The 25528-nt window shown below is 38.9% G+C and overlaps 1 protein-coding gene across 1 annotated transcript in view; it reads right to left on the bottom strand.

The window, feature by feature from the left end:
* GALNT9 (polypeptide N-acetylgalactosaminyltransferase 9) overlaps positions 1 to 25528 on the bottom strand; it is a 482832-nt gene that overhangs the window by 46590 nt on the left and 410714 nt on the right. The window contains exons 7-8 of the mRNA XM_089672443.1: positions 15365 to 15550; positions 3950 to 4087 (exon numbers count right to left, since the gene is read on the bottom strand). Of these exons, the coding sequence (XP_089528569.1) occupies positions 3950 to 4087; positions 15365 to 15550 (324 nt within the window). The remainder of the gene's footprint in view (positions 1 to 3949; positions 4088 to 15364; positions 15551 to 25528) is intronic.

Genomic DNA, 25528 nt, shown 5'->3' with positions numbered 1-25528 from the left:
GACGTTTACATATATACATATTTCATTTATTCATTATTTTTATTTAATCAATATTTCACAATTTTGACACTTTTATTTTTTATTTTTCATTTCTTATCATATTTTATTTTTTAATTTTCTAATTCTTATTTTTTCTCAATTTTCAATCATATTTTTTGTCACAAATGATTGGTGTATTTTACTTGCATTAATAATATTATTATTGTCACCATGGTTTTTGGTATGGCATTTCACTTTTCATTTCTGACTGGATAACTAGGTCATATTCACTAAAATAATTTTTTGAGATAGAAAACAGTCGCACGGTTGTGTGGGAGAATTTATATACTATAATTATTTATCAAAAGGAATACAGTATACTGGTGAATGGAGCGCGACACAACTTATCAATTTTTTTTTATTTATTATACACAGTTTTATGAGTATGTGTACTAGTATTGATGCACCACTTTAATTATTTATTTTTATTTTTAGTAGATAGCTTTTTTGTTAATACCACCATAGTAGTAGTATTTTAACTAATTTTTCAAGGAAGAAACTTTTTACCCTGCAGGAGCAAATTGTATCATGCTTTGCTGGGTTTTTGCCTTTCTCTGGATCAGCTGTAGGTGTAGGATTATAACTTTTTTTTTTCTTTTTATGGATGAACTGAATGGACTTTTGTCTGTTTTCAGCCAGACTAACTACCGTATTTTTCGCCATATAAGACGCTCCGGAATATAAGACGCACCCAATTTTAAAGGAGGAAAATCTAGAAAAAAAAAGATTCTGAACCCAATACATATAGTAATTCATCCCCCATATAGTAATTCATCCCCCATAGTAATTCATCCCCCATAGTAATTTATCCCCCATATAGTAATTCATCCCCCATAGTAATTCATCCCCCATTGTAATTCATCCGCCATATAGTAATTCATCCCCCATAGTAATTCATCCCCCCTATAGTAATTCATCCCCCCTATAGTAATTCATCCCCCATAGTAATTCATCCCCCCTATAGTAATTCATCCCCCCTATAGTAATTCATCCTCCCTATAGTAATTCATTCCCCATGTTGTGTCAATTCACTTACCTTTGCTCCGCACGTTCCTCTCGCCGTGTTCCCGCGCCGTTCCGGTCTTCAGGGCGGACTGTGAGAGGAGATGAGTTCGTCACGCTGCCCCGCCTACATCCTGACAGCCAATGTTTGCCACGCTCCGCGGGCCGGATTAAAAGGTCCGCCGGGCCGTATATGGCCCGCGGGCCATAGTTTGCCCATTGCTGATCCACGAGCAGAGGGGGTGATGACGTCAGCGTGCACCGCCGGGTGTACTAAGATGGCCGACCGCTCCAGAGATAGGCCAAAGCCGCAGACTTTCCTACGGCCGTGGCCGTGCCTCATGGATTCTCTCTCTATTCGTCGTATAAGACGCACCAACTTTTCCCCCCCAGTTTTGGGGAAGAAAAAGTGCGTCTTATACGGCGAAAAATACGGTATGTAACTATATCAGTTAATGTCCGCATCCGTTAACATCTGTTTTTTTGAATGGAAGAAAACCCTATTTTTCTTCCATTATAAAAAACAACAGACAAAAAATGGATGTAAATGGACAAAAACTGATGTGAACGGATGTAAGCTGACAAAAACGGATATAAACGGAAAAAAAAGGGATATAAATGACCATCAGAGGTTTTCACTCTTCCTTACTCTATCCAAAGCTTAAAAAATAGTTTTTATTATACCTATGCTCTAAAGCATCTCCAGCCATAATTTTTTTTTTGCTTGTTAAGTTTTCAAGGTAGCATGAAGAATGCTAAAAACATCTTTCAATTTTGATTGTCTCTATGGCCGTGTGGGGAATTTTTTGCTTACCTTTCTGTTCTTCTGACACAAACGGGAGAAATTTCAAATAGGACCAGAGACAGTAGTAAAACACTGTTTTTAGTAGGGTAGCTGACGGCTAGAACAACATTGTCTCCGGGACAGGAAATGAAGGAAATCTCTGTAGAGGCGCCTCAGTCTTTAACTGCTTGCCGACTGCATCACTTACATGTGCGACAGCAAGGTGGCTCTCCTGCCCTGGATCATGTACCTAGCATGCAATCCAGCACTTCAAGGTAGGGGGCGCGTGCACGTACCCTGGGTGTGCTGTGATTAAACACAGCACAAGCTGATCAGCAGGTTCCCGCCAATGGCTGACAGCCAGAACCTGGTGACTGATGAAGAGGCTGACAGGACAGAGCTCTGTGTATGTAAACAATACAGAACTCTGCCCTGTCAGCGGGGATGAGCTGATTTTTGTTTGTCTGCAAAGCAGAGAATAAAAACCGGCTCATCCCCTAGTAACAGCAGCACACTATACACATACAAAACACTGTTAGGCATACACTTAACCCTTTGATCACCCATAGATGTTAACTTCTCAACCAGTGTCATTAGTACAGTGTCAGTGTATATTATTAGCACTGATCACTGGTCCCAGTGCCAGTGTCAGTTAATGTTGGATTGACAACCTTACTATTACGGTCCTGCTATAAGTCACTAATCGCCGCCATACTAATAATTAAAAAATAAATAAATAAAAATTCCAGTACATAATCCATAGTTTGTAGACAATATAACTTTCACACAAACCAATCAATATACACTTATTGGGATTTTTTTTTACCAAAAACCTATAGCAGAATTCATTTTGAACTAAACTTTTGAAGAAATTTGATTTTCAAAAATATCATTTTTTTTTTTTTTCAAAATTGTCATTCTTTTTGAATTTATAACGCACAACATAAAAACCCCAGTCGCGATCAAATACCACCAAAAGAAAGCTCTATTTATGTAAAAGAAATTATATAAATTTCATGTTAGTACAGTGTTGCATGACCGTGGAATTGTCAGTTAAAGTAATGCAGTCCAAAAAATAGCAGGGAAGGGGGTAAAATCTTCTGGAGGGCAAGTGGTAATGATAACTTTAGCACTGCCCATGGCTACATGGCAGTTTTATGACCAAATATTCTTAATCCTCAATGCCTCTATTGCATATACACACACAAATAGTAAGGAGCACATTAAGTAAAACATATAGTATAGTATAGTTAAATCCTGCTTATACTTGAAATGTCTGAGCCCTGTGAACCCTGGGCACTTGGTTACAACTTGGGGTTATCTTGGGGCTAACAGATATCTTTATATAGGGTGAACCTTTCCTGAAAATTTCTTTTGGTTTTGCCATGTTGACTATGGCCTAATTTGTTGCTTGATTTAAAGCTAACCTTATGTAAATTGGATTGCCATACAGGTAAATTTATATATCATATTTATATGTTTATATAACCTAAAACTGTCCGCCTGCATCCAGCAAACTAATATCTACATCTCTAGAAGACGTAGTAGCCTATGAAATCAACGTGGTTGATTTACTAAATCTGGTGCAGCTGTGCATGTTAGCCAATCAGCTTCTAACTTCAGCTTGTTCAATTAAGGCCGGCCATACATGGGTTGATTTTCGAACGATTTTTCGTTTGAAAATGTGACCTAAGAATAATCAGACAATTTTCACTCTGTTAGTGGGGAAATGGCACTGGACAATTTTCGTGGTTCCTCCCCATTTCGTTTATCGGGCATGCTGGAAAATTAGTGAAAAATGTCCAATTTTCAAGATCATTGGTGGCACCATCGGATTACAGAACGAATAATGTTTTTGATTTTTGATCAAAAAATAGTTTGTAATTCGACCCATGTATGGCCTGCTTAAGGCTTGACTAAAAAATTGGAATCTGATTGGTTTCTATGCAGAGCTGCCCCAGATTTTGCGCTCTACAGTTTTAATAACTTCATTGTGTCAACTGTTTGTAGCTACAAATCCAATGATCAATTCTGTTAGGGTATATTGACTATATGTGCAATTATACATATATCGTTATCATTAAGACTGAGCAACAACTAAATCATAATACAAGAGCCTCTTACCTCTCCATAAGTTATGGTGTTATTATATACCCTCATTTCAGGATATACATTCTCCAGGTACCACTTAAAACTACGACACTGCAGTTTCTGGCGGAGAGCTATTCTTTCAGATACATCTCCAAAGTCCACTCCAGGATTCTGTTAAGAGATTGTAAGATCTGTTATCTCTTTAGTGAGAGTGATTCACCTTCATAGCTCAAACATTCTCCATGACAACGTTACAAAGAACATTGCAGTGAACTTGTCCAGATTTTCTGTAACTGACAGAGAAATCATCAATTCTTTCTGCTAAAAAGAACAGGGCTAACATAATAACAATACAATGCCATATTATATTTAAGTAACCAAGTAAGATAATTATCCTTCGCTGCATTTATTTCTTTGATGCATATTGCTAGTTTACGACTAAAACTAATTTTCTATTTTGAGATGGCATGCAATTTTGTGCAGGAATGATTTGGTATACAGCAATACACTAATACAGGTGGTGTTATAAAGGGATTTTCTTTTGGTGATTTATCAGTCTTAAAAACAGCTGATTTCAGTATTGTGAAAGGTGGATGCAAGAAAAATTGTAAAATATACAGCTGAAATACATATATGGGAGCTACCTTCTGCTAAAGGATGTGTATTTCTGTCCATTCAGTCCAGTTTTTTTTACACAGCCCTGCTTTACAGAACAGCTAGCGTGATGACTTAATTTTCCTCTTCTGCATCTAAGGAACACAGCCTCCCTGCCCCAGTCTCTGACTTGAGAGTGAAGGAACAGCTATGTACTTATGAGGTCATCACTCAGTTTTCACTTACTATTAGCACATCCCTTGTCAGGAGATGTGAATGATGGACACCTCATTGACTCCAAGTGCTGCCTCCTTCTCTCCTAGTCTAAATGCTGCTTTATAGGGCAGTAGTCATGTGCGTTTTGTTATGATTTGTTTTTTTCGGACCAAGATTGCATTTTCCGAGATTCGAAATGGATATAGCAACGAATCAGAAAAAAAAGTTATAAAAAAATTATCGAATGCATTTTTTTCATTTGGATGATGTCACATGATGTGATAATAGTTGGGTCCATGGGAAAAGTAATTCAATTTTCGAATGTGTTCAATAATTTGTATTTGGATAACAAATGGATCAGAATTTAATTTCTGCACATGATGCCAGCCAATATTGTCCAATCAGCTCATGACATTTCTCTTGGTGGGTTGAACTAGCAACCAAAATTATTGAATCCATCAGATTTGAATCCGTATGATTCAACAATATATTGAATATAGAACAAAAATGTGCAACCAATACACATTACCCAGCACTTATGTAAGAAGAGTGAATATATTGAATATATACAGTAGCAATCTTACAGAAAAACTGCAAAACTCTCTTTCAAATCCACTTGGACCAATAAATATACGAAATTAATGCCGAAAATACGAAATTAATTCTGAAAACGAATCTGTTCAACATAAATATGACTAAAAAAAATTCTTCAATGAACGAATGCATCTGAAAATAAACAAAAATTTCTGACGTGCACATGTCCGTAGGGCATCACAAGAGGCTGATGAGTTCAGACAAATTCAAATACATACATTAGTTACATTTAAAATACATTATTTTTTCACAGATACAGAATGGTGTCTCCAATGCTGAGAAATAAAGGCAGATACTTATCCATCATGCCATACCATCAAGGAGGCATGTGATTGTTCCCACATTTATTTTGCAGCAGGACAACCACCCCAAACGTGCAGCCAATGACATTAAGAACCAATTTCAGCGTACAGAAGAACAAAGAGTCCTGGAAATTATGGTTTGGCCCCCACAAAGCCCTTATCTCAACATCTTCAAGTCTGTCTGGGATTACATTAAGAAGGATTTGAGGCAGCCTACATACATAGATCTGTGTTTACTTCTCCAAGATGTTTGGAACAACCTACCTGCCAAGTTCCTTCAAACAAGCAATGCACAAGCAATATATGTACCTAGAAAAAATTATGCTGGTTTGAAGCCAAAGGGTAGTCACACCAAATGTTGGCTTGATTTGGATTTCTCTGCTTTTTTACTCTGTTCATTTACATTCATTTTGTTAACTGATAACAATAAACTAATAACACTTCTACACTATATTGCCAAAAGTATTGGGACCTCCCTCCAAACCATTGGATTCAGGTGTTCCAATCACCTCCATGGCCACATGTGTATAAAATCAAGCACCTAGGCATGCAGACTGCTTCTGCAAACATTAGAAGAAATTAGAAGAAAAAAGTAGAAGAAATTATGCTGGAAAACATTTAAAGAAATTATGCTGGTTTGAAGCCAAAGGGTAGTCAAACCAAATGTTGGCTTAATTTGGATTTCTCTTCTTTTTTCTTCTGTTCATTTACATTCATTTTGTTAACTGATAAAAATAAACTAATAACACTTCTACACTATATTGCCAAAAGTAATGGGACCTCCCTCAAAACCATTGGATTCCGGTGTTCCAATCACCTCCATGGCCACATGTGTTTAAAATCAAGCACCTAGGCATGCAGACTGCTTCTACAAACATTTGTGAAAGAATGGGTCAAGTGTGGTACCATTATGGGTTGCCACCTGTGCAATAAGTCCATCTGTGAAATTTCCTTGCTACTAAATATTCCACGGTCAACTGTTAGTGGTATAAAAACAAAGTGGAAGCAACTGGGAACAACAGCAACTCAGCCATGAAGTGGTAGGCCACGTAAAATGATACAGTAGGGTTAGCGCATGCTGAAGCTCACAGTGCGCAGAAGTCACCAACTGCCTGCAGAGTCAATAGCTAAAGACCCCCAAACTTTGTGTGGCCTTCAGATTAGCACAACAGTGTGTAGAATGAGTTTCCATGGCCGAGCAGCTGCATCCAAGACTTACATCGCCACGTGCAATGCAAAGCATCAGATACAGTGGTATAAAGCACACCACCACTGGACTCTAGAGCAGTGGAGATGTGTGCTCTGGAGACATGTTCTCTGGAGTGACGTATCACGCTTCTCAGTCTGGCAATACAATGGATGTGTCTGGGTTTGGCGGTTGCCATGAGAACTGTACTTGCTAGAATGCATTGTGCCAAGTGAAAGTTTGGTGGAGGGAGGAATATGGTTTGGGTTTTTTTTTCAGGGGTTGGTCTTGACCCCTTAGTTCCAGTGAAGGGAACTCTTAATGTGTCAGCATACCAAAACACTTTGGACAATTTCATGCTCCCAACTTTGTGGGAACTTGACTGGCCTAAGTCCTGACCTAAACCGGATAGAACACCTTTGGGATGAATTAGTTCGGAGACTGTCAGCCAGGCCTTCTTATCCGACATCAGTGCCTGACCTCACAAATGTGCTTCTGGAAGAATGGTCAAACATTCCTATATAGACACACTCTTAAACCTTGTAGACATCCTTACCAGAAGAGTTAAAGACCATATGTATGTAAGTCCACATGGAAGTACTAGCATGTGCGCTGGTCTCCAACACCCTCCATGATATGTACTAGATCAATGATTAGGGATGGAATGACTAGGTGAATGGCACTGCTGCTCTTCAACACCTCCACTAGAAAATGGATGAAATTCTGCAATAACACAAAGAAAGAGGAGCGCACAGCCGCCCTAGTGTAATCCAGTTTATTAAAACCAACCATAAAAATCTGCACAATATGCACTCGCATATTCCATGTAGAAATGTCTGTGAGTGTCCAACGAACCACTCCCAATGGCTGCTGCACGATGCAGTCAGTATGGGTAATGGGAACCCTTCCTTCATCACCAGCTGAAAACTACAGATCAACTGGAGCTAGTCACCAGCATGGGGATGGTACTGCGCATGTGCCCGAATCCGACGGCTTCACGCTGCGTAGCTGATGGTCATAGGGCTGAGAGAAGCTTGAGGTGCCGAAGACAGACACAGATGTGCGTTTCAGAGGCGTGACCTCCTTTATCAAGTCACGCCCACCTCTCACACTTACTGTGTTATATAGGGACTACTATATAGGGAATACCCAACTCCTCCCCTGGCCTGGATCTTAAAGCGGCCATAGCTGAAGGAAATGGCTGCACACTGATGATCTAACATGGGCAACAGCAACCCACAACTAAGTGTATAAAAGCGTCTATATTATATTTGATATAATATTTTAGTGCATAAGTGCATACTGATAAATCACTTAATATAACAAAATATGTTTCTACCTTAATAATTAAAATAATCACAATACCATCAAAGCATATAAAATAAAAATACAATACAATACAAAATACAGAGAAAAATTGAAAAAAGAATGCGAAAGAAGAAAGGAAGAAAGAGACATTACTTCCACATCAAAACAGTATCACCATTACAACTTGGGAAAACATGACTAAGCAATTACATCATGTTCATTAAAATTTATTTACTTAATGACCTTGGCTGATAGGTCATAACCTGTAAATGAATAGTGAGTCCCTGACATTTAATACCACTCTAAAGAGAAAAAAAAACACACTGGAAACGGTATATTATATGAAGGTATTGGTTTCCAATTCCTCATTCAACCCATCAGGGGAAATTGTGTTAAGAGTAAAAATTCAATAGGTCTCCCTGGCACACAGTTTGGAGAATCTTTCCCCCTCTGGGATAGGCAAGGAACAGCCTCAATCCCAAAGAGTTCTAAACCTATTGTGCTACCACCATGTGCCTGGATGAAATTTCTGTGAACACTATGTTTATCAAGTTTAATGTTCTATAAACTGTCTGTATTCTCCAAATCTAGTGCGCATGGTACGTACTGTACAGCCTATATAATATAACCCACAGGGACACCTTAGGCCATAAACAACAAATTACGTGTTACAGCTGGTAAACTGCTTTATGTGAAATTCCCGTCCATCATTAATAAGGAAGGTATTCTTTTCATGCGTTATGAATTGACATGCCTTACATTTATTAGACTTACACCTATAGGACCCTGTCAAGTTCAAAAACGTGAGAATGTCTTTAGCTCTAATCAAGCCCCCCTTTAGGCAACTAGGGGCAACCATACTTTTGATGTTGTTAGCCCACCTAAATACCACCTTGGGTGCATTGGGGAGCACTTTACCCAGGATAGAATCCTGTTTCAGAATGGGCTGGTGTTTCTGCATAATTTTTTTGATGTCCCCCCCCTCCAACATTAAGATAATGGTCAATGGCCATTTGGATGTGGTCCCTTTTATACCCCTTCTTGAAAAATTTGGTAGCCAATCTCTCAACTTGCGTTACATAATCAGATGTACTAAAGCAATTCCTACGTAATCGGAAAAATTGGCTATAAGGAATTTTATCATTCCACCTCGGTTTGTGGCAACTATTCCTATGTAGGTACAAGTTGCCTGCTGTCTCTTTAAAATGTGTTTTGGAAGCAATGCTTCCCTCTTCATCCCAGTATAGCACAAGATCTAAAAATACTAGGGATCGGGCATCAATCAAATTTTAAATTGTCTCTAATGAACCATCCCATATAATGAGCACGTCATAAATATAGTGCCCATAGTATACCAGATGTTTAATGAAGGGGTTATGGGTCCAGTTGGTTCCAGATGTTATATGTTTCCCAATATCCGTAAAACAAATTTGCATAGCATTGTGCAAAATGTGCACCCATGGCTGTGCCCGCTCATTGTCTATAGAATCACCCATTAAATTGGAAATAATTCCTTTCTAGGGCAAATTTGGTACACTGCTGGATGAAATTTGATTGGGCAGGATGGAAATACTCAGCCGCTGATATCCAAATCCATTGCATGTAAACCACCTTCATAGGGAATAGAAGTGTAAAGCGAGCACACATCCAATGATACCCAGAGGTAACTGGATTCCCACCTATAATTCAGCAGACTCTCCAACACATGTGAAAAGTCCCTGATATAGGCTGGCAAGGTCGCCACCAGAGGTTGTAGGAAAATATCCACATATTGAGACAGCCTGCTGTTAATGCTGTCCGTGCTCTCTACTATGGGTCTTCCTGGCAGACATCGTGGGTCCTTATGGACCTTTAAGTTGTGATAGAAATACGATATTTTAAAGAAGTTGTTAATAAAGAATTGCTGTTGTGACTTATTTATCACCCCTTTACTAAGGGCCTCATTGACCAACGCATGCAATTCTGTTTTGTAAGAGGGGAAGGGGTCTTTGTTTAGTATCTCATATGTGGCTCTATCCAAGAGAAGCCTTTTTCAGCGTCCCTCATGTAGTCATCCCTATTTTGAACTACTATGGCTCCCCTTTTATCCGCCATACAGATAACCACATTGTGATTATTTTTCAGGGCTTCAAGTGCGGCTTTTTCTGATCTATTAAGATTACTCTTAGCCACCTTCCCTTGTGGATAACCACACAATTCCATAAAATCTTCATACACCATTGCATAGTAAGTAAATTCACTCTTTCCATAATGAGGATAGAAAGCTGACTTGGGGTGAAATTTGGTGTGGATTATGTCATTATTGAAAGGATTAGACATTGCTGGTAGATCTTCCAGGCCTCCTTCTAAAATTAGGTCTTCTAGAATAGCTAAAATTTCAGTGTCAGTTTCTGCAATATCAAATTCTTCGACTATTGCTTCTGCTAACTCTGGACCCAGGTTAACAGGGGGACAATCAACTGGGTGTTTTTTGGGCTGCAAAGAATAATACTGTTTGACCATTAGGTCACAGATATATTTATGCAGATCTTTAAATAGATCGAACAGATCAGCATGACAATTGGGGGCAAAGTTTAGTCCCTTTTGCAAAAAATCTATCTCACTCTTACTTAGTATATGGGATGATAAATTAAATATTTTCATAGTGGAATATGGTTCTCCTTTCTTCCCCTCTTTGGGCCATTTCTTCTTTCCATCTCTGACCCCTCTTCATCTCCTATTTTTCTTTTTTCCACTGGAGGAGGGGGATGAGTTACAAAATGGTCATTACTTAGAATATTATCCTGTCCTGATATATTTGGTGTTCTTTTCGATGGGATATTGTTAGATGAACCCCTATTTGAGTGAGAGGTAATAGGGAGCCCTTCCACTTGAACATTCTCTTCCCCAAGGATACCATAGTGATTGAGAACAGGGGCAGCATAAACCACTTCACTTTCCCTATGGTCCCCCACTATTGATTCCACCCCAACAGTGGGGGATACCAGTGGGGGTCTGCCAGATGACTTACCCTCCATTGTAGGTACAGTGTACAGGATCCTGCTTTGTATTGTTAGTCAAGGGAGTGTGCTTCTGACTACTGCCCCCCCTAGGCATGGATGAGTTAAACATATGGTCATTATTGGTATTATTCTCATTAGGACCCTTGAATGGTCCATGCTTTTTATATTTTTTTTATTTAAATTTTTATATTTATCTTTGTTTCCATCTTTATCTTTAACGCACTGTTTGTAAGTACTATTACACATGGGTTCTATATTGGTGTGTTGATTTTTCCAATGCTTCCTCCTAGTGGGTTGGAATTGATAGCCCTGTGAACTGGCCAACTTTGGCTCAAGTAATTTCTGCCCACTAGGGATGACCATTCCTTAGTGTTGTCTCCTCGGGGGCCTCTAGCTTCTTGATTAATTAGTGGTGGATGGGGTTTTTCTAAATTCAAGAAGTGGGATTGCTGCCTATCATTTGGCAATTCCTGATTTTTCTTTCAGTTGAAAATAAACCCCATTTTCATAATCCTTTATATCCCTCGAAAATGTTTTCTTTTTGCCTGCAACCAGGTTATCTTCAAAGATCCTTCTTTTATTGTTGATGAAATTTCTGCATCTGCAGAAACTAGGGACATCCCTGAAAACCTCCAGCTCTTCAAGGAGCTTGGTAAGCTTGGAGCTGTTGGAGGCCAACATTCTCTCCCTCTGCACGCACAGTATTTTCATCCACTGTGCAGTGCACATTTTAGATCATCGGTATGCAGCCAATTCCTACAGCTATGGCCGCTTTAAGATCCAGGCCAGGGTAGGAGTTGGGTAGTCTCTATATAACACAGTAAGTGTGAGGGGTGGGTGTAACTTGATAAAGGAGGCCACGCCTCTGAATCGCATCATCTAGGCAACCACGACACACGTCTGTGTCTGTCTCCTGCACCTCAAGCTTCTCCCTGCCCTATGACCATCAGCTAAGCAGTGCAGCGCTGTCAGGTTCGGGTGCATGCACAGTACCATCCCCATGCCACTGACTAGCTCTAGGGTTCCCATTATCCATACTGCCGGGATTGTGCAGCGGCCATTGGGAGCGGTTGGTGTAGATACACACAGACATGCCTTTTTCTACATGGATTCTGTGAGTGCATATTGTGCAGATTTTTATGGTTGGTTTTAATAAACTAGATTACAATAGGGCAGCTGTGCGCTGTTCCCAGAAGAGTTGAAGCTTTTATAGCTGCAAATGGTGGGCCAACTCAATATTGAACCCTACGGACTAAGACTGGGATGCCATTAAAGTTTATGTGCGTGTAAAGGCAGGCGTCTCAATATTTTTGCCAATATAGTGTATTTCTGAAAGCATTCTTAATCTGCAGCATTTTTTCACAACTGCCTATAGCTTTTCACAGTACTGTACATAGCTGCATTCATTAGTGTTTTAAAAAAAAAATATCATCCCCTGATGTCTCCAAAAAGAATACCTGGCACCTGCCCATTGCAATCACATAAAGGGGCAGGTTAGCTCTCTTGTGATAGCAATAAAAGTAAGTGAAAAAATAATAAAAAATGATTAGTAACCAAAGAGTAAATCTGCGCTAAGGAATAAATTCATATAAACAAGCAGACACTATAACTGTTAGACAGAACTTATAAAACTAAAAAGCAGCGCTAATATCAATAAATGACCTTTAAACAAATTTAAACTAAACAATTACATGCAAAAATATGTGACTCAATAAGTGACACAATTAAATCATCAAATCATAAAATAATAAACACCACAAAAAGTGTCCGTATAAGAATATGTGACTCAATACCTGTTACAATTAAATAATAAAATGCCACAAAAAGTGTCCACATGAAAACAGTTCAAAGTGTTTCACTCTTAAAGCTCCTCTTCCCCAAGATAGCTCAAATCAACAGGTGAAAGTGATCAATGCAGTTATATAACGTTAATGCCAAACAATGTGCCACCAATGAGGAAAAGTCCAACACCTCCAACAGTGTAGAAAAGGACCTCTTACCGGACCAGTTGGACCATTATATCATAAGTGGTCATACTGCACTCAACACATAACATGTAGTTCCGGCTCCGCCGTAGGTGATCCATGAGCCCAATAGCAGATGTCATCAACAGGTAAAAAACAAAAACCCATCCACGGTGAAGTGTGTTAAAAAAACTTAAAGGGTCGAGGCATCAGGGAAGGAGCATTAGGAATAGATGCAGACTGGCCAGGTGGAATTGTTCCTGAGTCTGGTGCTGACATCCCTGCTTCAGCTGGCTGGTTGATGCTGGAGGAGGTGCACTTTTCCTCATTGGTGGCACTTTGTTTGGCACTAAAGTGATGAAGCTGCATCGATCACTTTCACTTGTTGATTGGAGAAGAGGAGCTTCAAAATAGAGACACTCTATTTGAACTTTCTTCATATGGACACTTATTGTGCCATTTTATTATTTAATTGTATCATGTATTGAGGCACATGTTTTTATATGGACACTTTTTGTGGCATTTGTTATTTTATTATTTGCCGATTTGATTGTATCGCTTATTGAGTCACATATTTTCTCACACAATTGTTTGTTATTTATTGATTTTAGTGCTGCTTTTTTGTTTTATAAATAAAAAAGGATTAACAAATAGAAAATATAATAAAATAAAAATAAGAAAGAAACCTAAAAGCATACATATTGTCCAGTGCAGACACACATACTGTATGTACTCAAAGGTATGTGTTGGGTCTGTACATGTAAGCAAAGAGTGCAACATGTTTTGGGAATCACTGTGCATGTGAGAAATAAAGAAATCATTCTAGGTAGCTCACTGGTGCTTACCTATCAACTAATGAGCTAAATAAGGCATTTAAAGGCTTACTTATAGACAATGTGTGGTACTGCAATTTTTCACCATTTCACAGGGAGATGAAATTATATATTATTTGGTACCTATTTACTTGATGCAACCTCATCTTTTATTTTGTACAAAAATAATTGAAGATTACATTGTGTTTGGTTGCACTAAAATGTATTTTAGTGTTTTAATTTTAATGAAAATATATATTTGATAAACAGCCATGGAAAAATTGTGGGACATAAAAAAATTGCAACTAGTACTGTTTATCTTACAAGGCCTCTGCTTTCAGAAAATATATCACGTTTTGGAGGTTTTAAATAATTTTGTAGCCAAAAATTCAGATTTTAACACGTGTATGAAAAATTTAAAAACTGTTCTGGAGGTGACATGGTTAAAGTAAAAATGTCACAGAGCTAAGCAATTTCAAATGAGTATATGGTAAGAAAATAGAGAAGCAGAGATGATCTAACAGTGAAGAACAAATGTCAAAATGATCAATAGATTCAGAGATACAGGCAGCAGAAATCATATGAAAACCTTGGCTTTTCATGCAAAAGATGTGCTACATCCTAAGTTGGTCACATCTCTGTAACCTTCCAATTAACTTTATGGGTGGCCTCACTGGCTAATTAGATGGATAGATGGCGGTAGGACATAGCTCAACATTTATAGAAATATTTCAGATATTCATAGAACTTCATATATCTATATCTCTGGATACACTGATCATATTTATAGATGGTATTTACTAAAGGTAAACTTTGCTTTCATCATATGAAATACTTAGATTGTAACTGCCCTATTAGAGTATTGGATGACTTTCCTAAACACATCAAAGGTGAGAATTATAAACAAAATCATACAAACATAGCAAAGTGACCTCAGAAAAAGAGTGAGTGGTCCATCGAGTCTGCCCATTTTTTTCTTCTTTTCTTTGGGGGGGGCATGTTTGTTTTATTTTGTGGGCTTTTTTTGTGGGTTTTTTTTTCTTTTTTACTTTTTGTCTGAGTATAGATCTATGCTTGTCCCAAGCATATTTAAAGCTATTTACTGTTGACTGACTCACAACCTCTACTGGAAGTCTATTCCAAGCATCGACTACTCTTTCAGTAAAATATTACTTTGTGAGATTAGTTTTGAACTTTCCTCCAGTTAGTTTAAGGTTATGTCCCTGTGTTCTTGATTTTGGTTTTGTGTTGAATATACTGCCCTCCTGAACCTTATTCACCCCCTTGATGTATTTAAAGGTTTCAGTCATGTCTCCGCTTTCCCTTCCTTCCACCAGACTTTACATGTTAAGCTCCTGAAGTCGCTCTTGATATGTTTTTTCCCCTAGACCTTTCACCATTTTTGTAACCCGTCTCTGGACTTGTTCTATGTTATCAATATCTATTTGTATAGAAATGAATGTTGCTTACCGTCATGGGTATGTTCCACGCCATGTAGACATGAGACTTGAATTCATCCATCCACACTTCAGCAGCTCGTAGGGCATTACGCTTTGCATAGTAGTCAATGTCATTGTTGTAAGGCTTCTTTGTTCGTTCAATATGAGCAACTCTGGAGCAAGGTAGAACTTCCATACTGCCCCCACACTGCCAGACCTGAAAAATAGAATAAAAATATGTATTTGCTGAACCCTTTTAATAAACTGTTATACATCCAACTTTATATTCTGAAAAACAAAAAAAACATAGCTTACATTGAACTACAACTTTTTATTATTATAACTGTGCTGGAGCAAGGGGTATGTTCCCTAGCTTCCAGGCCTGGAAAAGGTAGGGAGGCCTTCACTGCAACCCCTTGCTCTGAAACTAAGTACAGTAGCCACTCTTGCTTGGTGTCATAGCTACTATTCTTTGTAGGGGTTTTCCACCACCATAAAGATGCTACTGGTCCATATGTCTCTATGGGAGGCTCCAGGATCTGAGACACTCTCCCACCAAGGATGCAACCTACTTAGAGCTCTTTCTTTCAGTCTTTCCTTCATTCTCCATATTAATATACACTCACCAGCCACTTTATTAGGTACACCGGTTCAATTGCTTGGTAACACAAACTGCTAATCAGCCAATCACATGGTAGCAACTCAACGCATTTAGGCATCTAGATGTGGTGAAGACCACTTGCTGAAGTTCAAACTGAGCATCAGAATAGGGAAGAAAGAATATTTAAGTGACTTTGAATGTGGCATGGTTATTGGTGCCAGACGGGCGGGTCTGAGTATTTAAAAAACTGCTGATCTATGTGATTTTCATGCACAACTATCTCTAGGAAAATCGAGACTCATCAGGCCAGGCAACGTTTTTTCACTCTTCTGTTGTCCAATTTTGGTGAGCCTGTGCGAATTGTTGCCTCCGTTTCTTGTTCTTAGCTGACATAAGTGGCACCCGGTGTGGTCTTCTGCTGCTGTAGCCCATCTGCTTCAAGGTTCGACATGTTGTGCGTGCAGAGATGGTAATTTGCATACCTTGGTTGTAAGGAGTGATTATTTGGGTTACTGTTGCCTTTCTATCATCTCAAACCAGTATGCCCATTCACATCTGACCTCTGACATCAACAAGGCACTTTTGTCCACACAACTGCCACTCACTGGATATTTTGTTATTTTATTCTTGCTCAGACCATTCTCTGTAAACCCTAGAGATGGTTGTGCATGAAAATCCAAGTAAATTAGCAGTTTTTGAAATACTCAGACCAGCCCATCTGGCACCAACAACCATGCCATGTTCAAAGTATCTTAAATCCCCTTGGTTCCCCATCATGATGCTCGGTTTGAACTTCAGCAAATAGTCTTCACCACGTCTAGATGTCTAAATACATTGAGTTGCTACCCTGTGATTGGTTGATTAGCAATTTGTGTTACCAAGCAATTGAACAGGTCTACCTAAAAAAGAGGCCGTTGAGTGTATGTAAAGGATAATTAGAATGGACTAGAAGAAAACTCTGCTTGTAAAGGTAAATTAAAAATCACAGGTCTGGTGGAAGGTGAAGCATGGATTTTTTTGGAATAGCAATTTTCATGGATTAATAGAAATTAATTTCCCAGATTTGTGTTAATATAAGTCAATATAAACCTGAATGCAAAGGAATATATTATTGGTTAGTAATTTACTAATTTAAAACCCTACTTTATCCAAAATGTCACTTTTAGTTTTGGGTAGTGTAGTAATAGGTTGTAACATCTGTCTCTGCAAGGTAAGTTTGACTTCGCTTTCTGTCTCAGTGACCGTGCATACTCTTATCAAGGACACAGACAGCAGTAAAACAGACAGATGTTTTAATTATTTTACACTTGGCTAAAGAAGGTTTTGTTACTGCTGTCTGTATCCTATTGATGAGACTTTGCTGACTTCCGCTGCCATCGACCACTCAGGAAGTGAGGGGTAGACATGTGCGAAACAAAAAAATTTGTTTTGTTTCATTTCAAAATCTAACAAATTTTGTGTAGTTGGATTCGGTAAAGTCGTTCAGTTAGCTTTCGGGATTCGTTTCCGTAATTTATATTTGAATTCAATTTGAAAACATTTCAACCAAATTCAAAAAATGTCGTTTGTATTCGAAATCGGTTCAACAAAATTCGAAAAGTCGTTTGAAATCGAAAAGATTTCAACTGAATTCGAAAAAAATGTAAAAAATAACGGGGAGCAGGGGACCAGTCCTTAATCCCTTGGCGCCCATGCCTCCCGGCCCTTTAAGGGTTTCAGAAGCCAGGAGGCAGGGCAGGGTTTTAATTTCATGTGGTCACATGATCGGGAAAAGTCCCGATCGAAAGAGGAGATCGGGACCTTTTCCGTGGGTATCAGAGGGCGAGCGCTCTCAGCACATATGTTTTTCTTAATTGCACACAAATGTGCGGCTGCTCGGCGTCAAGGCCCAGGCGCCAGAAGAGGTTAAAAGCGGAACTTTCCCTTTTGGGTGGACCTCCGCTTTAAATTTGTTTTTGAATGTTTGTTCAATTTTGTTTTTGAATTAAAATTTGTTTTCAATTTTGTTTTCAAATTTGAATTTGTTTTTTAATCGAATTTCGGCCGAATTTCATTTCGTTATTTCAGATTCATTCTTTTTGTAATTCGTTATTTGGATACATCTGAATCTCCGAATAATAAAAAAATTTGTCCGGAATGCGATTCGAAACAAAATGTCTAGTGAGAGGAAATGTCCCAAATGGGAACACAAACAGCAATAAAAACTTGAACTTCTAATCCTTCTTCACTCTAGCCAAAACTACAAAAATGTTTTGGTTGGAGTTACATTTTTTTAGAAACCTCTAAATGAAAGCTAATCAGTGTATTAATCAACTAATCTGCAAGCATTTTGACAAATAATATTCACGTAAGTACATGTGTAACACTCCTCAGCAAATCAGGGATTATATTATGAATTGCCCGTATTTATTGGAAAAATCACAAATGATGTGACCCTAAATTTTCTAATTCTTGCGTGCTTGATAGCATATTGTAAGAACTGCAGCTTTATTTTTTAGACTGCACCAAAAAAAGTATAGAGGAAGGAAGCAATGTCTGAGCTTTCTACAATCAGTTCAATGAATTGTAAGAAGAAACAGAGGAGAGGCATGTAAAGAATGTATGTTGGGGCTACATTTGAATGTAGCCCTTGTAGTGATGCCCCAAGAGCAAATCACAAGTGAAGTTATCATCAAAAGAACATTCAGTATTTCCACCTACAGTCCCTGATTCTTCCTCTCTACTGGAGGCCTGGAATATGCAACCGAAATCTCCAGGCCTTTCCTGGAGCCAAGAGATTAACATATACATGTTAGATCAAAACATCAACATTAAAAACAACACACAGCTTGGCTGCTGATAGATCACCAGCAGCAGAAAAAGAGAAATAGAAGAAAGAAGTGGAATGAGATGAAAAGATGCATAAAGGGAATATTTTCCCAGTGAAGCTGTTTCTAGGTAGACTGACCACTTAGTTGTTATGGACTCCTGCCAGTACTGATCTGAATAGTAGAGCTCAAGCTAGTTTATTATTGAAGAAATATTGGATACTGCAATGCAATGCAGCTTCAGAGTGTTGTGGACACAAACAGCCACATCATAAAATTAATTTTAACTCTATGAACCCTACCTTCATACATATTCCAAGCCTGTACATCTTGAAAACTCTTTGGTTACTTTTGGCCCAGGGTCTTATCCAGGTCATAAACAAAAATCCTACCTAGAGTGTTTTAAGGGCCATCTCCAGAAATTTTATTTTATTACATCCCTTCCTCAATTTTACACTGTAGGGCATGCATCAAAAACAATTTCACCATACTTTACCTCAGGGCCCTCCAATCTCAATTTTTATGGCATGTGACATATTTTTTCACCGGCAGAAAATTCTGATTCAGATTCAGGTTTTTGCTGTAGCGATGGGTAATCAACAGTACAGATCTGGACTAGGAGAGGCTCGCATTAAATCAAACAGTGCTGATATCAGGAAGAGGAGACAGTCACCCAGCACACAGAAATAAGGGGTGACTGACCTGTGCCACAGGGGTTCTGGCATTACAGTCTGTCCAAGATGCATTTGATGAAGGACTATGAAAGCTAGGAATGTTCTATGATTCAACTTTCCTGAGACACACAATAAACATAGTAAATGTGGCAGACACCGGTACTTTAGTGACCACTGGTCTAAAGCCTTTGGAGCTGGTAGGTTGTTTGCAATCATTTTCTTTCCTTATGTCTGCTTAGAAGCTGAAACAGTATGAATGAAGACTTTCTTTCACCTTTGGGCACTTTAGTTGCTAAGAAATCCTTCCCCCCTCTGCCCTCTCCACCATTGACAAAACTCCCACTAATATTTTCCAAGATATGTATCACATTCAGAGAATGGATGGTGGAATCCTGTCATTCAACTGCTTCACCACCCAGTCACAGAATGAAATGCATTGTGGGGGTGTAGTAATACAAGTTCTGTGAATGGCATAGATGGCAGAAGAGAGTGGGTTAACAGTGCAACTTTTCTCAGTAGCAGCAGCTGCAGTTAAGGCAGAACTAGTCCTAATTTGTAAAAGACTGTGTGAGGCAGCTCTTTATTTCAGAAGAGACATGCTATGTCTCTTCTCCAATAACAGACACATATTGCAGCATTCTTGAAGTCTTCTATTCAATGTACATTGAGCTCAGTGTGCATTCCCAGTACACTCTAACTGTGCCCTAGTGACTGACACTTGTGCGCATCCCACTGCTGGCCAATCAAAAGGTTGAAAATTCAGCACACAAGTGTATTCCAGGAGAAGAGGACAGTGGCTGGCGTGGTTAACTACTGCATCACTTGAAGGTGGAGGTGAGTATTTTTAGGAGTTTAGCTCCACTTTAACTCTCACAGTGGCAGAAAACAGCCATTCAGGACAGTATCTGGCTACTCAGCAGATGCACAGCAGGGAATATATTTTACCAGAAGCAGCAGCCTGCATTGTGGGGGTGTAGTAATACAAGTTCTGTGAAGGCATAGATGGCAGAAAAGAGTGGGTTAACAGTGCAACTTTTCTCAGTAGCAGCGACTGAAGTTAAGGCAGAACTAGACCTAATTTGTAAAAGACTGTGAGAGGCAGCTCTTTACTGCAGGCGAGACATGCTTTGTCTCTATTCCAATAACAGACAGGTATTGCAGCCTTCTTAAAGTCTTCTATTCAATGTACATTGAGCTCAGTGTGCATTCCCAGCACACTCTGACTGTGCCCTAGTGACTGACACTTGTGCGCATCCCACTGCCGGCCAATCAAAAGGTTGAAAATTCAGTACGCACGTGTATTCCAGGAGAAGAGGACAGTGGCTGGTGTGGTTAACTGCTGCATCACTTGAAGGTGGAGGTGAGTATTTTTAGGAGTTTAGCTCCACTTTAACTCTCACAGTGCCAGAAAACAGCCATTCAGGACAGTATCTGGCTACTCAGCAGATGCACAGCAAGGAAGATATTTTACCATAAGCAGCAGCCTGCAAGTATTGGGATACACACCCACATGGAAGAAAAATATATTTGAAATATATTTTAAAAATATTCTTCCTAAATATATTGACATATATCTGAAATGCTACAATTTTGGCCATATTCAATATATGTCAAAATATATTTCAATATATATATACTGCAAGTTGAAATGCGTTTTTATTACAAGATATATGAAAAATATTTTTAAAAATACATTTCAAATATACTGTATGGCTTTAAAAATACAAATCTACATTTTTGGAATGCATTTACAAATATATGTTCAAATTATTTTTGTATATGTAAAAAAAAATCTGAAGAATATATTTCAAAAATATATTTTTAAAAATATATTTTTTTAAATATATTCTTCAGTTTACTTTTAACATAAAAAGTAATTTTAACATATATTTTTACATAATGTAGATTTGTATTTTTAAAGACAAACAGTATATTTGAAATGTATTTTTAAAAATATTTTTCATATATTTTGTAATAAAAATGCATTTCAACATGCAGTATATGTATGTGTGTGTGTATATATATTGCAATATATTTTAAAATATATTGAATATGGCCAATATTGTAGCACTTCAAATATATGTCAGTATATTTGGGAAGAATATTTCTAAAATATATTTAAAATATATTTTTCTTCCATATGGGCACCATTACATAAGCTAAGGTGTATGGTGCTGCATTAAAAAAATTCTAACCTTCAGCTTTAAAAGACCTCTTCTTCTGAAAATGCGTATTGACTGGTCTGCAGATCAGAAGAAGTTCTTACCTCATTCTTATTTTATAGAATGCATCAGTGCCTCAAAGCAAGGATCAACTTAACAGCATGCACATCAACTAGCAAAAGCAGAGGCAGGTCAGCATTGACAGCATAGTTATTTTTCTAAGATTTCTTTTTAAGAAGTATTACTGTACTATTATATGAATACAACCACAGCAAATAAAATATCACAATGGTGGAATTCCAGCAAATCTAAGTGATATTACTGAGTTATAAATTTTTTAGTGTTGTATATTTAGTTTGGAAACACAGCTATAGGTAATGCTCTTTTTGATTGTTTTCCTAAAGCTGCCTTACAGCAAACAAAAAGCTCATTCCTTACTGTACTGCGATTTAATGCTCTTTAGACTGCTGATTAAAGCTGTCCTAGTTTGTGGAACCTAAAATATCCATTTCTGAAAATATGTTCTTTCATCTAACCTTGCTATGATGAAATGATTTAAAATGTTAAGCAAAACCTATAACAGCTAGCCACATGGGAAAGCAAGTGGACCTCAACATGCAAGGAGGTTAGTAATGCACTAAATATTGATTTGGTAGCAATTAATGTTATAGAGAAGAACTAACCGCACAGCTAAATTGTGTTCAGACACCTGAAGTCTTAAAAGCATTGCTACTGGAAAGTGCTGTGCCATTTTGCAATGGGCTTGATTTACTAAAGGAAAATAAATTGTGCACTTTGCAGGTAAAATTTGACTCTGCAAGTGCAGTTGTGTCAGAGCTAAATAAATGAAGGAGAAGCTCTGTTGACTTCCTTCATCCAATCATGTGCAAAATCGTGAGCAAAAACATTGTTTTTTAATTTTTTTCCTTGCGTGTATTCTTTTGCACAGAGGAGCTTTACCTCATTTACTAGCTCTGGAAAAACTGCACTTGCAAAGTGTGAAGTCTATTTGCCTTTAGTAAATCAACTCCAATGTCTAACAATGTTAACTCAGCACCGCCATGTAACATGTATACAGTATAGAGTATATTGGTATACGATCCGCAATCTTAAATATTTTTGGCAGGTGCTTTATTTTTAGAAACCTTTTGAAATTTGGAGTAATATAAATGAATTTATGTATTTAAAACTGAAATTTAAGTATAGAAATGTTTCCAGCTTAGACCAATGTAAATATGTATGTGTCATACCTGTGGGATCCCCATGGAAGATGGAAATCACTGTAATAGTCACTGCTACTACAGTGATCTTCACTAGCCTTTGGATCTCATACACAATGAACCCTCTATTTCTCTACAATGCTCTCATCGCAGTTCTCTAATACCAATGATAGCATGGTTGCACCTCTTTCTTATTTTATGCACTTTAGGTTCTTTAAATGGGTGCCCAGAAGCTATTCTCCTAAACATTTTTCTAATTTACTGATGCAGAATAGAGTGCATATTGGTCACACAATATTGCAAGGCTGGTTCCCTTTGTCAAGTATGTAATAATGTGAGACCTCTGTCAAAGTGAAAGAAATTACTCCAGTTCTGGGGCGGACTGGCCATTCGGGCTCTCGGCACTGCCCGAGGGCCCGAATGGCCAGTAGGGGACCCGATGAGAGGCTGGGAGGAAGGGGTGGGAGAATGTCACCAGCACACTGAGGATCACCAATGTGGGTCCAAATGTTTTAACCACTTCCTGTCCGGCCCATGTATATAAATGGCTGGACGGGAGCAGTGCAGGAGAAGGTGGCCATTTATTAACGTCCCCCCACTTCCCTGTCTGTGCGCGCTCCCACGAGCCAGTGATCGCTTTACGGGACCTCTGTGTGAGGTCCTGATCATGTGATCACTGATTGGCCAATCAGTGATCACATGAATAGTAGTAAGCAAGATGTCACTTCTGACGTCATTGCTTACTAAGTGTAAAATCCATGAATAATCACAGAGGTCACATGGTACAAGGCTATTCACAACAGCCTTGTACCATGTGACAAGCTGTGACCAATCACAGCTCACACAGTATTTCTCAATGGCTGCAAGAATGCAGCCAGAGAGAAATAGCAATGATTGCTTTTACAGTCTTTATGGGTGCAAAAGCAATCAGTGTAAAAAAAAAATCTTCATCACCCCCCCACTAGTAGTACAGTGTCACTATGGTGACAATGTCCTGCTAGGGTGACAGTATGTTAAAAAACATAAAAAAACACAAATAATAATATAAAAAAATAAAAGAAAAATGTAAAAAACTTTTTGAAACATTATAATTTTTGGTTATAAACTAATTTTGGTTATTTGTTTTTTTTACTAAAAAAAGATAGCTGAATACATTGTGGCCACGATTTATGAAGAAAGACTATTTATTTGCAAACTTTTCTAAGAAAAACATTTTTTCAAAATGTTTAGACTTTTTCATTTATATAGCAAAAAAATAAAAATCCCAGTGGTGAATAAATACCACCAAAATAAAGTTTTATCTGTCACAAAATAATGCTAAAAAAGTTATATGGGTACAGTGTTGCATGACCGCGCAATTGTCATTCAAAGTGTGATAGCACTGAAAGCTGAAAATTGGCCTGGACAGGAAGGGGGTGAAAGTGTCCGGACTTGAAGTGGTTAATGAATGATCACATAGTTACAGCAAGGCAACGCTTCGGAGTTTTGCAGGACCCCTTTGTTAGACATTCGTCACACGCCTGATGAAGGGATTCCTGCGAGACTCCAATACGTTGCTTTGCTGTAACTATGTGATCGTTCATTAAAGCTTTTGAACCCAGATTGGTGATCCTCGGTGTGCTGGTGACATTCTCCCTTGCTGATTCTGTTCGGTTCCAGCCGACGGTCGCTGCAGCACCCACTTATACACACAGACATTTTTAGCACAGAAACATTTGTGTGCATTTGGATTGTACACTTGCAGATGGAGTAAGTGGGCCCAATCCTGAGAGGAGCAAGAGACTGGCAGAGGCTGAGAGAGCCTGTGGAGGAGGAGGACACTTCCAGAACAGGTGAGAGAACTAATGGCAGGGATAGGTATGGGGTCAGGAGTGCCTTCGGCACGTATCCTGCATTTCCCTTGTGTCAGTGAGGAGAAGCACTGCTGAAGCCTCTTCTACACCGCTGTCTACATAGCTCAGCCTCCCAGCAGGATGTCTGGCTGCTTATTCACCCGAATGCAACTGGAAGCTGACAGGTCTACTGCCCTGACACTCAGCACTGCACCTGCCATCTCCTGAAGTCCAGGCTGTGTGGGAAGTACAATGGGCAGCCTGTTGAATTAAATGTCTGCTGGAGCAAGGGTGGTAAGAGCCAGTAGCCCCTCTTCTCATAGTTGTAATCTGAACCCTATTTATCATCAGTGGTGAGCATGTATGCAGGGGGGGACTCTGAGTGTGTGTGTGTGTGTGTGTGTGGGGGGGGGTAGCACTGTACTTCATATAATGGGGGTCCTGTGTGTTCTGAGCGGGAATAGTGTACTCATGTGGATGGGGGAACTGCACTCCTTATAGTAAGAGACCCCTGTGTGTCCTGAAGATGGGGGACACTGTACTTATCATGAGGACCCCCTGTGTGACCTCAGGATGAGGAGATCAGTACGTCTTATAATGGGGGGACCCCCTGTACGACTTGAGGATGCGGGTGCTGTACAACTTGTAATGAGGGGCACATTTTGTGACTGGAGAATTAGAGCCTACTGTGCTTTATAATTAGAGTTTCCCATTCTACCCTAAGTGGGCACTCTCTGTGCCTTATAATGAGGGGCCCACTCTGTGACCAGAGGATGAGTATGTACTCTGTACTTTATAATGGGGAACCCACTGTGTGGCCTGAGAATGGTGGGGGGGGCTATACATCATATACAGGGGCAGACTGACAACTCATAGGGCAATAGGGGATCATGGGGCCC

This window comes from Staurois parvus, unplaced genomic scaffold (assembly GCF_062004578.1).
Source record: "Staurois parvus isolate SC_StPar_1 unplaced genomic scaffold, SC_StPar_1.0 ptg000129l, whole genome shotgun sequence".
Classification (NCBI taxonomy): Eukaryota; Metazoa; Chordata; class Amphibia; order Anura; family Ranidae; genus Staurois; species Staurois parvus.
This window is presented reverse-complemented; position numbering and strand designations above follow the sequence as displayed.